The sequence below is a fragment of the Pelmatolapia mariae genome, linkage group LG8 (assembly GCF_036321145.2).
Source record: "Pelmatolapia mariae isolate MD_Pm_ZW linkage group LG8, Pm_UMD_F_2, whole genome shotgun sequence".
NCBI lineage: Eukaryota > Metazoa > Chordata > Actinopteri > Cichliformes > Cichlidae > Pelmatolapia > Pelmatolapia mariae.
Genome location: NC_086234.1, coordinates 21,956,799 through 21,972,565, shown reverse-complemented (window position 1 = coordinate 21,972,565; position 15,767 = coordinate 21,956,799). Strand labels below are relative to the sequence as shown.

Genomic DNA, 15,767 nt, shown 5'->3' with positions numbered 1-15,767 from the left:
GCCTGCTGCATTATCAGGTCTGAGGATTTCTCAGTAACAGCAGTCAGGCTACTGTTGGCTAACGAAGGCCTGTGTTACTGATCACCACAGTCGGAGAGAAGTTCAGAAGGTAGAAAATTTAGTAGAACCTTGGTACTGTAATCCCTTATTCTGATTGAACTTCAGCATCTGGTCAAGCTTTTAATTTGAAATAAACTGGGCTGTGAGCTGTGGGGATGTCTTATTAACACATGTATGAACACAGCCGTGATATTATGATGGCTCATCAACCTCTTTGGTTGTTTAAGCTTATGACAGTTCTCATTGACAACCCCGTGAACATGGCTGGTGTTACTTTTGAGCCAAAGATGATGGTTTTGTCGTCCTGCTGACAGTTGGAATAGAGCTAATTGAAGCCTCGGGAGTGGCGCACACAGTAACAGCACAGTTTACGTTGCTCTATTGTGAGAATCGAGTACAAAAGAGGGAATGCCTGCTCAGTAAAATAAAAGCAAATTCTGTTCAGATGATTGTAATTATTATATATTTATGAGGTAATTGTGTTTTTGTTTACTAGCATGGCAGAGCAGAGTTTACATGAACCCAAATCTAAACCTGGATTCCCTCTTAGATTTTCTCTGCTTCGTTTCTTTCTTCAAAGTTTTTAGTAGCTACCACAAAAGTATGTTTTATTGTGGCAATAAAAGTGCTGCTCTCTGTGAGTCCGATAGATCTCATTCTGTATAACTCCTGTCAGCTGAATAAAAAAAGTTAAACCTGATTTTATCAAAGCAGTTCATCTTTGTGACAGAACAAAAATCTCACATTAATACAGCAAGTGCGGCGTGTGGGATGCTGTTATTTCTACATTTGAAAGCTGTATGATATGAGTTTATGCATATTACTGTGTGTAGTCTTTGTGTGTCTGTGATGCATTGGAAGCAGTTTCTATGCAGAAATCTCACCGCAGTGTCTCTTCTGCAGTGGAGCTGCGTCAGGCCATTGTAGCCATGATGAACAGGAAGGACGAACTGGAAGAACAAAACACGTACGTTGGGATTCACTCCTCTTCCCTGCTGCTTGCAAAGTTTCAAATGCTCCATCACGCACACGTACTTAGGCTGGAAGAACTTCTCTTATGGACTTCCAGAGACTGTGACTTGCAGCGATTTAGCAGATGCTAAAAAAAAGTTGAGCATGCTGAAAGTCAAAGTTCAATAAACTCCTATTGATAAGATCAAAAATACAATACATTTGTATTTCTCTTATAGATTTGAAAGCAAAAAGGTTGACTGAAGTGCTTTAAAAGTTAGTTAAAGAAAACAAGCTGAAACAACTGATCAGTAAATTAAAAACGATACAGTGAAATAAAACATAAAAACCAAAAATACAATAAAATGGACAAAACTGCTTTAATGGAAACCATGGCTGTACTATGAGAATTTGGAGTTGTATAAGTTGCACAGCTTGGTTAAATAGTTGGTTGCTATTTAAAAATAAAAAATAAGTAAAAGGATCTAACATTTTCTAATATAAAAAATGGACAGGGAGCCTTTATAGACCTGATGAAACTGGAGTGATGCAAAATCTGTTAAATGAGCAGCATTTTGACTGCCTGCGAGCAACAAACAGATACAAGCTATTGCAGTAGTCCAATCTAGAGCTGATGAAAGCATGAACATGTTTTTTTAAGGTCTTTTGGAGGAAGATGGGATTTTGCTTTGGGAATCTGATGCAGGTGATAAAAGCTGTGTTAACCAGTCTCTAACATCTCGTAGGCAGGAAAATAAATCTGGATGGTGTCAGCGTAACAATGGAAGTGAATTTTGTACTTCGATCCCAAAGGCAGCATATATAATGAAAACTGAGTAGGACCCAATGTGGACCCCTGAGGTACGCCACAAAAAATCTAAAATAACTAAAAGAGCAGAAAAAACCTGAGCCAGCAGTTAAGAAAAGATCATTAAAATACAAATACCACAAGTGTTTAAAAAGGTCTGATGATTAAAGTCGATTTTAAGAAGTTTTCTTTTTGAAAAAAAAGCTGCACAACAGCGTATATGAAAGCAGGTGATACACAACCCGATGACAAAGAAGGATTTACTAGCCTGAATATTATGAAGGGTTTCCTTAAGAAGATGAGAGGCGAGGATATCTCTATATATAATTAAAGTGAATCTCCTGCCAAGCAGAGTTTAGAATTTCATACTAAATGATTTAAATTTAGGGTATTAAATTAACGACACAGACACAGATTAAGTGCTGATTAAATATTTTATATCAGAGCTAAATGTAAATCAGTCTGTCAGTTAGTGCTGCAATTAAAGCCAGTATCGTCATAGTTTATCTAATCTGTTTATGAAAATAACATCCCCAGGATTTTAACATTTAGAGGATTAAGCGTGTATATGGGATGCTACCTGAATGTGATAGTGATAGAAGCCTGTGTTATTTATGCATAAACGTGCATGGCAGCTGCTTTTAAAACATTTTTTTTCTTTAGGTCTCTTCGCAGTCTGCTGGATGGGGAGATGGAGCACTCAGCAGGCCTGAGGCAGGAAACCGATCTGCTGAAGAAGAAGCTGGCAGAACTGGAAGAGAGGCACTCAGCGAAGGTCCAGGCGCTGGCCAGGTAACACGTGATGACTGCGGACCATACGTTAATACGTAACGTCTGCCTGCACAATGGAAGATTAAAACTGCACGTAGCCGGAGACTTATTCTACTAAAGTTTAACAAGTTAATGCACTCTTAACAAATTAATGACAGCAAAGACTGCAGATTTAAAAATACTGCTTTTGATTTCAGGTGACAGTAAATTTAGATTATTGTGTGTGCCAAAGCATTTGCACGCTGACATAAACAGACTATTTATTTGTTTTGGTCTACTGGTCAGAAAACCCATTTTTTACTCTTATTGACACTTTGGACCACAGGTTATTCAATTTGTTGACTTTCAGTCAGAAAATTGTTAATGGCACTGCTGATATAACAAATGAAGTCACATTCAAAGCTTCCACACTATAACCCTTTGGGCACACAAAATAGTGGCAGAATATGATGTCAAATGATCTGGTTTCACCTCTAGCAAGAAATTGTAACATTTATGATTTTCTGGCACAGATCTATATTTACCCATACAGTAGTTTAAAATATATATATTCTTGAGTCAATATATTTTGCGGGGAAAATGAGAAATAGGTGCAGTCATGGATTGAAAAGTGTGCACACATGTATGGAAGAGGGGAAAACAGAGTTTGTACAATTCTAATGAGTTTGAAAGTCAGTACTTGTTAGGACCACCTTTTGTGCTTTAACACAGTCTGAACTCTGTTAGGCAGCTTTCTTGTTATTTCTTTAGGTAGTCTTGTGGAATAGTTCTCCAGGTTTCTTGAAGGACATTCAAAGCTCTTCTTTGATGTTGGCTGCCTTTTGTTCTGTTCTCTGTCAAGACGATCCTACTTCAGTAATGTTGACTGATAATGTTTCAGTGTTTATTTTTCTGTCCAGGTATGCTTTCACTCCATTGGCAGTGCATTTGGAATCAGTGTCATGCTGAAAAATAAAACAATTTCTAATGGCACGCTTCACAGATGGCATTGCATGGTGGCTCAAAATCTGACTGCATTTTTCTGCATTCATAATTCTGTCACTTTTAATTAAAATCCCCAACACCACTGGCTGAAACGCCTCCCCAAACCATGACAGAGCCTCCACTATGCTTTACAGAGGGCTGTAATCACTGTTGTACCTCTGCTTCATATATTTTGAGTCCATAAAAGGATATTTTGAGTCCAGTTCTTGTGTAATTTTTCATACCTCAGCCTTTTTCTCCTGGCTTCCCCTCCTTAAGAATGGCTTCTTGACAGCCACCCTTCCACTGAGATCATTTCTGATGAGGCTTCAGTGCCACATGTATCCCTCAGGTCCTGTGTCATGTTCACCTTTATTTTATTTTTTTTAATGGAAACACTGCAGAAGTTTTTGCAAAGTGCATGACAAGATAATATCACAATGAGTTCACTGAACTCAAATGGCCTCCACAGTCACTAGATCTCAATCCAGTCGTCTGGACTGGAACGAGAGATTCGCATCATGGATGTGCAGCTGACAAATGTGCAGCAACTGTGTGATGCTATCATGTTTTCAGCACCTTGCTGAATCTGTGTCATGAAGAATTACGTCTGTTCTAAAAGCAAAAGGGCATCCAGCACAGCGCCAGCAAAGTGCACCCCAAAAAACATAAAAACCCAAATGGCTGCTGTTTGTAGTTTAAGGACAAATGGTGTATGGATGATGTTGTGGTGGGAGGATTTATCACACCAGTGTTTGAAAACACTTTTAGAATTCCAGAAATGGAGCTGCATGACATTTAAATATTTTATATTTTGGCACATTGAGCATTAACCGCTTAATGCGTTAAAAAATGCATTTTGGCTTTTTGTTTGCACTGATGGAGACACTGTCAGTAAAATGCAGATGGAACTGCATGATCATCCAAGTCATGTAAACAGAGTGTCTCCAGATGGGGCAGTGCAGCAAAAACACTGATTGCAACTGAATATAGTCCTTAGCAGTTACACCTGTGTTTTACACTTCAGTAGGACTGGAGTCAAAGATACAGGCGTGTTATTGACTGCTCCATTCATTAGCTGTATGGATCCACATATTTAAACCAAAAAGTTTTCAGTCAGCAGAGCAGAAGTAAACACTGTGTTAAAGCTGTAATAGCCTCAAGGACTTTCATGTCTGTGATTAAAGCTGCCTTGTTGCTGAGGATTGTGCAAGGCTTTTCCTTAGACCTGCTGTACCTGCGTCACTGTTTTACACATAATAACAGTAATTACCACTCCGCTAGCTAATGGCAAGAGCTTTACGCAGACAGGAAAAGGAAACTATATTTGTGCACTGTTAAGTCTCCCCATCGAGTCTACTCATGATTAAAAGAACTAGAGGATACATGTCAGAGCAGAGTAGGAAACTTTACCCCATTCATACTCGGTGTGTGAGATTTCCTTTTCCTAAATCGCAGATACAGTCAGTGTTATCCCAATAATTGACCACCTACGGTTCACTGAAAGTGGCCTCTATCACCTTGGCATGTGCCAGGAGTCCTCAGTCAAGCCCTGAGCCCTTTAAATAGATGACTAGTCATCCTGCAGCAGTCGAAACAGAAAGCCCCAGCAAGCAAGATTGTAGCCTCCCACAGTAAATCAATCCTAGCTGGGATTGATTGGGTGACTCAAGTTAAGTGTGTGGAGACTGAATCTGATGGGTTTGTTGTTGGGAGCGGACAGTGCAGCAGCTGACTGAGCCGTTTAATATGTGATGATGTTCATATGGAGCACTTTAATGGGGTGGAAATGACACGAGGTAGAGAGGCAGTGAGAACAAGAGATGACTGTGACATACAGTATGCATTTCCACACAATCAATCGCACACGCACTCAGACACATAAATCCGTTTCTGTAGTCTGCTGCTAAATCTCAAGTGCTGCTTTTCCTTCTCAGCCAAATCTGTCTCGATCAATAGCGGCTATAAATACCGTTGAAGGAGCAGCTAGCCGCTGAATGAGGGCTTGGAGCTGTCGGCATCATTCTGTGAAAGCGGCTACTGGCAACTGTTGCTATGTGCCCCACAATTCTTCATCATTACTGCGTTAATGGTGAATTGAGTCAGTTTTGAGACTGAAATGGTAACATCTTAACACTCATAAGAACGACTGGTTTTCTTGTTGACCCGATGGAAGTGTTGACTCCCGTTTAATTAATTGAGACATTGTTTAATCTGAGATTACTTTGAGAGGAATCACTTTGCTGCCTCTGGCACTGTGCAGGTTAACTTTTTATCTTTACCACCAGATGGTCCTGCTGTTGGAGGAAGTCATTAGCTTATTTTAGAAATCTTCCAAACGATCCTTCTTTCATAGTAGAGTGATACCCATACTAAAGGAAGTGTCTTATATACACATAGCGTGTATGGATGCCTGCGTGTGTGTGAGCCTGGTCGTACATGGGGGTGGCAGAGGATGAGCAAGCCTCCATACATAGATTCCGGCTGACGTAGACTCAGGCAGAGGGGAGTGGGCTAAAACGAGCAGCTGCCCACTTTACTGACTTACTCACAGATCCATCCAAATATAACACGAGACTGTAAGACCCATACTCACACATTGTGACATTGCAACCCACAACCCAAGCGCATATGTAATAGTCCTCACTCGTGGTCCTGTACGCACACTAAGAATTTGTATTCTTTGTATTTCCATCACCTGTTGGATTTCCTATGAAGGAATATTGCACATGTAGCAAGTAAAATCTTAAATGTTTTGCTTCATATAAATTGGAGCTAATAGATAAAAGTCGTAGTTTTTGGTGTGACCATCCAGTGAGTTTAGTCCGATTCTTATAATTGGGTCCTTCCATCTGAAATCAACATGGGCCTTATGCTCAACCTCCTCTTATTTGCGACAATTTTATGGTCCAAAAGTTTAATTTATATAACGAGTGCTGTGAAATTTCAGCTTCATATATCAAATATTTTTCAGGACACATTCTTTTTAGAAATATGGTCCATCGACCTACTTTCAGGACTTTTTTTCCCCCCCCCGCACATTCAAATCTGAGGCAATATTTGAACATCAGTGTCTCAAAAACCATTAAAGGTAAAAGCCTGAAATTTTCACTGCTCTTTCTTATGATCAACACGAAACAGGACCTGTAATTTGGGACCGATACATTAAAAAATCTCTGTGCATTGACTAGTTATATTTGAGTACACTTTAATAAAAAAGAAACTTCACATAGCAAAAGACAACTAGTGACGAGTGCTAAATATCATATAGTTATATTTCAAAAGAGTGCAAAAAGTTTTTTGCTAATTTGTACTCAAATGTGGGATTTTGCAATAGTGCTCGAGTTTTTACTTGATATTTTAACTAGCCAATACTCAAGCATTTTTTTAATGTATCTGTCCCAAATTACAGGTCCTGAATTATCTTCATGATAAGAACGAAAGTAAAAGCTTCAGACTTTTATCTTCAGTAGCTACTGTGGCAAAAACAAACAAAAAAAAGTCTGGAGGAACTGCACTTTGAAACTGGTTGCCCTTTCCTCTTACCATCTGGATGTCTCCTTGTTTTTGTTGTCACTTAAGATGATCCTCGTCATTATTACACTGTAATATGAATTTGTTATCAATATGATGACTCCCTAATGGCAATGCATATTGGAATATTATTAATTAATACTGTGATTAATATTCATTTTTTCATTTCTAATCACACAAGGCATTAAGTCACCAGAAAGCTGTTGCTAAATAGCAATGTCCCACACCAATTGACCTTGCTCTAAATGTCTAACCCTCAAACTCATTCCTCAGAGAATAGTGAGACAGACGCACACACACAGAAAATCTTTCCCCTCAACTATTTCTTGCCCCCCTCTTTATGCGACAGTTGGCAGAGCGGAAAGCAGGCCTCTCGCAGCAGGAAGACGGGAAGGTGGCCAGTCGAGTGGGCTCGGGCCAGCTAGCAGTTCCTCGTCACAGGGAGAGGGGGTGGTTGGACAGGCGGACACATACGTGCACGCACACACTCGCATGCAAAAGAAACGAGAGCAGATGCCTTTTTCTTAGCTGGCAGAGCCGCCTTTCTCCAAGCAGTCTGGTACAGCTTTTCTAAAAAAAAAAAAAAAAAAAAAGTGGCAGAGCAAGCGGCTGTGATGTTTTCCCGGTTTATTTGTTGGGGGTGTTTAGTCAGTTATGTCATTCTGCCCAAACGGAAGTTTTAACAACCCAGCCCTCCACCCCACAGCCATGCTGTGCCTCTGCGTGGATTTATATATATGTATAATGCATATATGTGCCTCTAGAAGTGTGTCAGGAGAGAGAATGTATGCTTCAAGGGCTTTTTATTTATGCTTTTTTAAGATGGCAGTGCAGTAAATTGCACTCAGGAGCATTACCTAGCGACTGAGCTGCTGATCTCTGAAGGCGTCTTTAAACCTCTCATTCACTACTTCCAAACAGAGCCAGACTGTACCTGAAGAAGAGCCAATTTATGCTGTGTTTATTGCACATTAAGATGGCTTTAGACCATGGGATAATAAACGGAGGGATGGGGAAATGTAATACAAAAAAATCACTCCAGGGCATCTATTCAGTTTAAGTAATTACTGTATGTAGTTTGAGTTTAAGCTTTCCTTTTCAGATAGTTTTTTTTTTGCTTGTACTCTAAGAGAAGATAAGAGCCCCCCCCCCCTTTTTTTTTTGCTGGCTTTCTAACAGTGTCTTGCAGTGTTTGCATTATGTAAAACCCATTCTCAGACTTCACATTCTTTGCTTTCTTTTAAACAAAAATATTCATAATTTCTTTATCTCTTAAGCACACACTGTTTTTTGCTCTTTCCCCACTCCCATTCACTTGCACACAAAATACTTTTCTAACTGTTTCTAAGCCACGTAGCTTTTCTTTTTCCCTCGCCGTTTCCTTCACGCACAAAACAATCCTGCTTTTTTCTAAATCTTTTGCACGCGCACGGTTTATCCTTCTTACTTATCTCGCATTGAGGAAGATGAGATGACTTCAACAGTTTTACTGCCCAGTGTAGTTAATAGGCTTATCCTCTAAGCAGACGTTTACACTACATTTTTCTAGAGCAGACGTTTGCCCCTAATGAGAAAGCAGTGTGTGGCTGGTCCCATATCAGCTGGATGAAGGATGCAGTTTATTTAACAGAGATGCCGAGTCCTTAACTTTCAACACGCTAATTTAAAACTTTAGCATCCCTCAAGGCAGACAACCCACTTTGAGTTTTAGATGAGTTTGAATGTGTCACATTCACACGTCCTGCTCACCAGTAGAAGCACCAGATAATTTAATGGATCGCTCTCAGTTTTGGAATTGAGAAATTGTGCGGCGTTCCTCCCTTCTGGCTTTGTTGTTTAATTTTGTTCTGTATCCATTATTTAATTCTCGTCCTGTGGTTCTGAACATATCTGGCGCGCTGAACTGAGTTTGTTTTGATAGACTCACTGAAGGCATTGAGGAAGTTCCTGCAAACCAAAAGTCAACGAGTTCAGTCTTAGTGGGTATTTAAAATACAGTGTGTGGTTGCTGCCCTGCATGGAAGGATCAAGCTGAGGGGGCGCAACACTTAGAAACAACATGAAATAAACCAGTAAAAATGTAAAAGTATTTGCAAAAACAGAGGAGCTGTGTGTTAAGCAGGTGGATTTTTTTTATTGCACGTGGGAGGCTGAGCTGTGGTACGACCTGAGGAAAGCTGCTCCACTGCAGACACAATACTGGACACCTAGGGTGTTTATCACACCTCCAGGTTGTGTTTTATCCCTCTGCCCTGAAATTGGATTTGAAAATACTCAGTTCAGTTATTGGGGCTTTGGTCAGAATCATGCTCACGCTGACAGCTGCTGTGTTATCAAGTGCTTGGGTACTTTCCCCTAAATTCCCCACCAGGCCACTTATATTATCTTATATGTTACCGTGCTAAAGACATGCTCAGCTCTTAATGGAGGGAGTTGTACACATCTTTCAGTGTACTTTGCACAGTTTGCTCAAGTTTAATTAATCAGCAATTCGAATCAGTCCCCAAAACCTGAGCCAAATAATTCCAAGCTGGCTTGATGCACTTGATTACCAACAATTCCTTGTCAGCGGAGAGCACAGCTGAGGTTAACAGATGCAGTGTATTTACCAAGGTGACATTTTATCCCGTTGAAAGATTGTTTGCTTTTCCCGGCCCAGGCATTGTTTTCCAAAAGCAAGCACATTACACCGGCACAAAGTGTTTTACTTGTATCAGAGTGATCAATAATTCAGCAAAATGTGTTCATTATCGTGCTGTTGTAACCTGAGAAAGGAATTCAATTTCAAGCGCGCTAAGTATTGTTTGTTCAAAGAATCGTTTATTCAGAGCAGACAAATCTTGCCGAATGATTTTTCGGAACGGCTGTGCAAGAACAAACAAAAGTGTGTGTGTGTGTTTCTTTTTATTTATTTTATTCTTGAATAGCTGACAGGCATCTGGTAATTATTTTCTATTGACAGCTTGCAATAACAACTGTTGAAATGATTGTGAGTACATAATAATTTAAATGGTATAAAAAAAGCAGAATGACGGTGGAGATTTGAAAAGGCTCCCAGTAGATAACAGGCAGCGATGGCACCTGCTGAAGATAGTCGAGGCTTGAAATCAATACTTCGTCAGTTTGGATTTTTTTCTTTGGGAAAATAATTTCCCACTATTATGTTTTATATAACACCAATAATAATAGTGCAACGAGTAATAAAAGCATTGTTTAATGTAGTCATAAGAAAGCAAGAGAGCAAGCAGCCTGATTAACCTTCGTTACTACACCTGTATTACATACCTGGCAGAAAAGCACAGGTGTATTTAATAACAGTAACGAGGCTCCTGCTAAACACTCACGCTTTGTGCTCTGTTGTTGTTAGCGACTCCTCCGGGTAAGATCTCAATTTTTACCTGCTAAATTCTTCACTGCTGAGTACGATGGGCTTTGTCTGTCTGCTGTTTGGTGCCTGTCTGATTACATTTTACATGACCGAGAAGCTAAAACTTTTTTTTTCTCTTGTGGTATTTTTTGTTACAACAACAACAACAAAAAAGAAAAACCTGGATAAATTCTTTCTTTGTTAGAAAATGTACAAACTGGGATCTAATTATGAAACACCTATTAGGAAATATGCATATTTATACAGTTAATTAGTAAGCTTTCTGTAGTCTGTTAGTTAGGGTGTTATTACGGTGGCCCTGAGAGGTTAAATGCACTGCAACTTAAAAAAAAACAAACCCAAAAAGCTTTAAAAACGCAAAATACAAAACTAAACAAAATGGAAATGGTACAAAAAATGTTGCAAGAGCTCACAAAAAGTGTGTTTTTTAAATAAGAAGTGTTTTTGGGGAGACAACAACATGACGGAACAGCTGTGGAACACATGCTAATAGCAAACTTGTATCTGTAGTATAATATGAATCATGCGATTAAAATAAACATTACCTGCACAGCACCGACGAATCGTCTGCTTCTTTAAAGCGTCCCAGTGGAGTCTTCCACATGTTTTGGTTTCTGTCCCTTCTCATTACCTGTTCTGGGGATTTCTTTAACTTGCAGTGCATTTGACCTCTCAGAGCCACCGTATATTATTTATAGTTTTTCAAATGTAATTGAATAAAATTACAGTGACATAAGTAGTAAATGGGCCCCAGTTATGTAGGGCTTTTCCTCACTTTTCTTCACTTATTCACCACTTCTGTGTCGATAAACTTAACTTCCTGAGTAAACATTTAAAAAAAGAACAAAGAAAAGAACCATTTTCTTGTCGCTTCCAGATAGTGACACTGGTTAAACTCTATTATGAATTTCTAGTTGTTTGGCAAGCTCTGTGATTAGGGGTTTTATAAAGTGGCCATGTCTTTATGTAAATCAATACTGCAATCTCATCTGCAGTCCATTAGCTTGTATACTTAACTGCTTCTGAAGGCCACAGCTAATTTTTAAGGGCCATGACTTCCTGCTCCATTTGTGGGTTATTATTTATAAAAAAAAAACTCAGACCGTTCACCTACATGCAATCAAAGCCTGCAGCATGATTGATCAATAAATGACAAGCCAGAAAGCTTCCACCCCTGGCCTGCAGATGTGCAGATATCTTATTATAGAGATAACATTATCTCTTACCGTGGAGCTGGGTTTCTTAATAAAACAGAACACTAAACTACTTTTACGATGATTAGGTGACTTTAAAGGCACCCACTGAAGTTCTTGATGACAGTTTAATCTGGCAACGTTGGCTGCTGGGAATGCAGTGCACTGTTGTGAATGTTAACAGAATCTGAGGACAAAGATGCTTCATAGAGATGAAGATAATAGAGCTGCTAAGGCTTTTAGAGCCCCTCCTTTTACATTACACATTTTGTGTGGTCTTAAAATGAGACTATTGATTAGGAGGATGACATCAAAAGGGAGTGAAACCACCAAGTGAGCAGAGGCTGTGTGCGCTTAGAGGGTGAAAAAACAATTTCTAACACGTCATTGTGAGAGACGGCAAGTAAAAGAGCCAAATTCATTGAGTTCGTAATAAAAGAACACTTTAACCTGAGCTTCACGTGTCTCACATTATGTCAAATCCTGCAGACACAAGGCCTTTTATCAGTAAAATGATTCCTCTGTTCTGAATATCTGCGTATCTGTCCAACCCGCTACACACACACACACACACTCTGTAAAGCAGGCGGTGTGTATTAGCTATAATTGAATCAGGCTGAAAAAGCATCTGGGCTGCGGGTTGTTCTGATAACCGTGTGGACGGCTCCACTGAGAGCTCGTCATGTGGATTTCAGGAAGTTTCCCCGGAGGTCCGTCTTTTGTTGGTTGTGAATGAGGGCTGATAAGCAGGGCACCAAACATCACCCGTGGAGAATGAGGGTTTGGGTGGGGGTGTGGGGGCGCGACGGCGGTGCAAGACAAAGACTGTTAGATTTAACTGCCAAGGGCATAAAGCCGCACTTCCAGTTCTGATTGATTTCTTCCCCAAAGTCGACGATGCTCAGCCGGTTACCACTTGTAAGGAGGCTGCGTCTGTCTCTCAGTCCCTTTCTTTGTCACCGTGTCTTTGTGCCTGTGTCCTCAGTCACAGTAAAACATGTGCGTTTACATTTTCAAGGGCTCTTAAGATGCATCTCCGAGCTATCAGAGGCCCTGATATACCTATAACTAGTGTTCCGGTTTATCCCACTGGTGCTGGATCTGTGTGGGATAGTCAAGCAGTATGATTACATGTGCCTGTAATTTGGAAACAGCTGAAGTGGTTTCTTTTCTCCAGGTAACAGTGGATTCTCGCCACATTTACAAGTAACTGCGTTTCTAAAAGATGGCACAAAGCTTGCAGTGCAGCTGTTTGATGGAATTGTAAGCTATAACAGTTGTGAAGGGGAGAAAAAAAGTAGGTCTCTTTATTTGTTGGGGTCTCACTGTTTTGGGGAGGTTTGAAAAGGCCATGCCTAGCTTTACTAGCTTTACTACAGTGCACTGATCTGACCCTGTATTTGACCTCGTGTTTTCTTCTCAGGCATCTTCTATTTCAGTCTGTGGAGAGGCCTCAAGGCCTGCCTGGCTTCTTTCTCATTTGGGAGATAGTAAAGCATCTACCTGTATTGCTTTGTCTGGATAGAAGAGTAAACATAGAAGAGGAAATAAAAAATTCAGAACTGAGATTCATGAGCTCGAGACACACGATCCCTTTTCTCTTTTACATCAAGTACCTTTGCAGTAATTAGTCTGATAATTTTTTAATTTGCTCCAGAATGATCATTTCTGCATGAGTGAAAAGATTTCCATATGATTGCATTCAAATCACGCCATGCAGAGTCAGACAAAGCCAAGACGATCCATCAGATATTTGAATGAGAACATTAGAAGTTTATTAAATTCATATACATTTGCATTGTGAGGAAGAGTTCATATTGAAACGCTAAGGGACATTTCCCACCAAATTATTGTCACACAATTGGAAGCACACATTATCTAAAATATCACTATACGCTGTATCATTAATGTTCCCCTTAATGGGAACTAAAGGGCCCAGCTCAAACCAGAGGAAAAAACAATTTCTAGAAACTTTGTCAGAGAACCTTCCGGCCATATGCAGTATATTTTTGCACTAACATTGCCATCCTAGCTCTCCATTAATCAGTACGTTATCTTTAAGTGTCCTTACTTAATGACACTAAGGATATTTGGCATTGAAAACGACCTGCATACAATGCGTTGTAGCTATAACCTTCTTGTTTTAGCCCTCTGTTTTCTTCTGTTTAAGCTTTGTGTGTCTGTTTGTGCAGGGAGAATGAGGTCCTGAAGGTCCAGCTGAAGAAATATGTGGGGGCGGTACAGATGCTGAAGAGAGAAGGAAGCCAAGGCAATGACGGTAAAATACATGCACGCACACACACACACACACACACACACACACACACACACACACACACACACACACACACACACACACACACACACACACACACACACACACACACACACGTGTGCACGCTCTCTCCGTGCATCATTATGAGCTGAAATTAGATTTCATATCAGCGTCCCAGTCCATCTATTTTGCTCTCAAACAGCAGCGCTCATGGATGCAAACAGCGAAAAATAAGGTCATCAGTTTTCTTTCATATGCCAGATCAGTTCTGGTGCTTTTCTCAGGGGCTCTGATGACTACCCTCTATTTTTACAGTACGAGACCCTGTCAGACAGAGAGAGCTGGTTTCCCTCTCAGTCCTGCTCACTTACATTTATCCAGAGTTTTAGTTTTTGAAAAGATTCGATATCTCTGACTTTGTTTTTGTGTTGCAGAGGGATGTTAGCGAGGCTTTGTGTGAAAACTAGCGAGATAAGTCTCTGTTGTGTCAAATGCAAATAAAATGAACACTGCAGATAACAGAGGGGCCATATATTAGGTCAATTGCAATCTATGGGACAAAATGGGGAGTGGTTATCTTTAAAACCCAGAGGGTTCATTGAGTTTTTTGTGCTTTTGTTAGATGCATCTTTTCCCTATTAAATTCATGTTTTATGATGTTTTTCTTAACAGTAACCCTTCTAATAATACACTACAGCGTCTACTCTACACTATCACCAACACGAAACCTGAGCCTAGATGAATATATTATCTTTATTTTGAGGAAAATTCAATTTGTATTAAAATGTGGGTCTTTTTAATTATTTATATCAGTGATAAAACATGTCAGCATCCACACAATAAAGTCCAATGACCAGATGGACAGTTAGGCCCAACGATACACAGAAAGGTCAAAGTTTGTCTGTGAGCAATGATGTAAGCGTGGGTGATAAATCAGCCATAGTGTGCCTCAGCCTCAGTACCTTGAATAAAACATAAAAAGGCTTAACTTTGCATTATATTTAATTAACATTGAGGCCATCATATGACTTTTAAAACTGGAGGGTTATTAACTAGTTAAAGGTCGTATGTCCTTAGCAATAATAAACTGTTTGATTCATGAATCTGTTGAATCTGCCTTTTATTCTGTGAACTGTAGAGACTTGAAACTGGAAAAAAAAGGGTGGCCTTCAGACTAAAACGTGTGGCCTTCCACCGAAAGCAACACATTTCAAAGGGGCAGCTTTTACTTTGAAGGCGAACATTGTCCTTTTGTTTGTGTCAGAGTTTCATTACAGGTTTGCAAACTCCTCCATGCAAACTATGGGCGACCATGGAAACCTGCTAGCAGCCAAAGAAATTGCAAAGAGGTTTTTGCCGCAGCACTGTATACCTCTTTGAAACCAATTTGACTTCGCATTAGCAAGGAACCACCAGCACCCGCTCGCCATCCAGTCACAAAATAAACACTTCCACCTCGGGATCATGGTCACAGACTGAGGCAATCATTGTATACTGCATATTTAAACTTTGGACTATACAATTTTTGTGCAAATTGGAGCAGAAAATATTCTAAAATAATTGACTCAGGTCTCTAAAATAAAATATATGAACATATTTAACAACATTATTTTCTAAGTTATATTCTCTCCGGTCCTCTCACAGTCCAAAGACATGCACTTAGTGGGGGTAGGTTAATTGGAAAATTGCCCGTAGGTGTGAATGCAGGAGTGAATGTGAGTGCGAATGGTTGTCCGAGTCTATGTGTTAGCCCTGTGACGGACTGGCGACTTGTCCAGGGTGTGCCCCACCTCTCGCCCTATGACAGCTGGGATAGGCTCCAGC

General features: G+C 40.0%; 1 protein-coding gene across 1 annotated transcript in view; it reads left to right on the top strand.

Annotated features, from left to right (window-relative positions):
* snx29 (sorting nexin 29) overlaps positions 1-15,767 on the top strand; it is a 137,009-nt gene that overhangs the window by 16,623 nt on the left and 104,619 nt on the right. Inside the window, exons 12-14 of the mRNA XM_063481540.1 lie at positions 964-1,027; positions 2,483-2,611; positions 13,861-13,946. Coding sequence (XP_063337610.1) covers positions 964-1,027; positions 2,483-2,611; positions 13,861-13,946 — 279 coding nt within the window. The remainder of the gene's footprint in view (positions 1-963; positions 1,028-2,482; positions 2,612-13,860; positions 13,947-15,767) is intronic.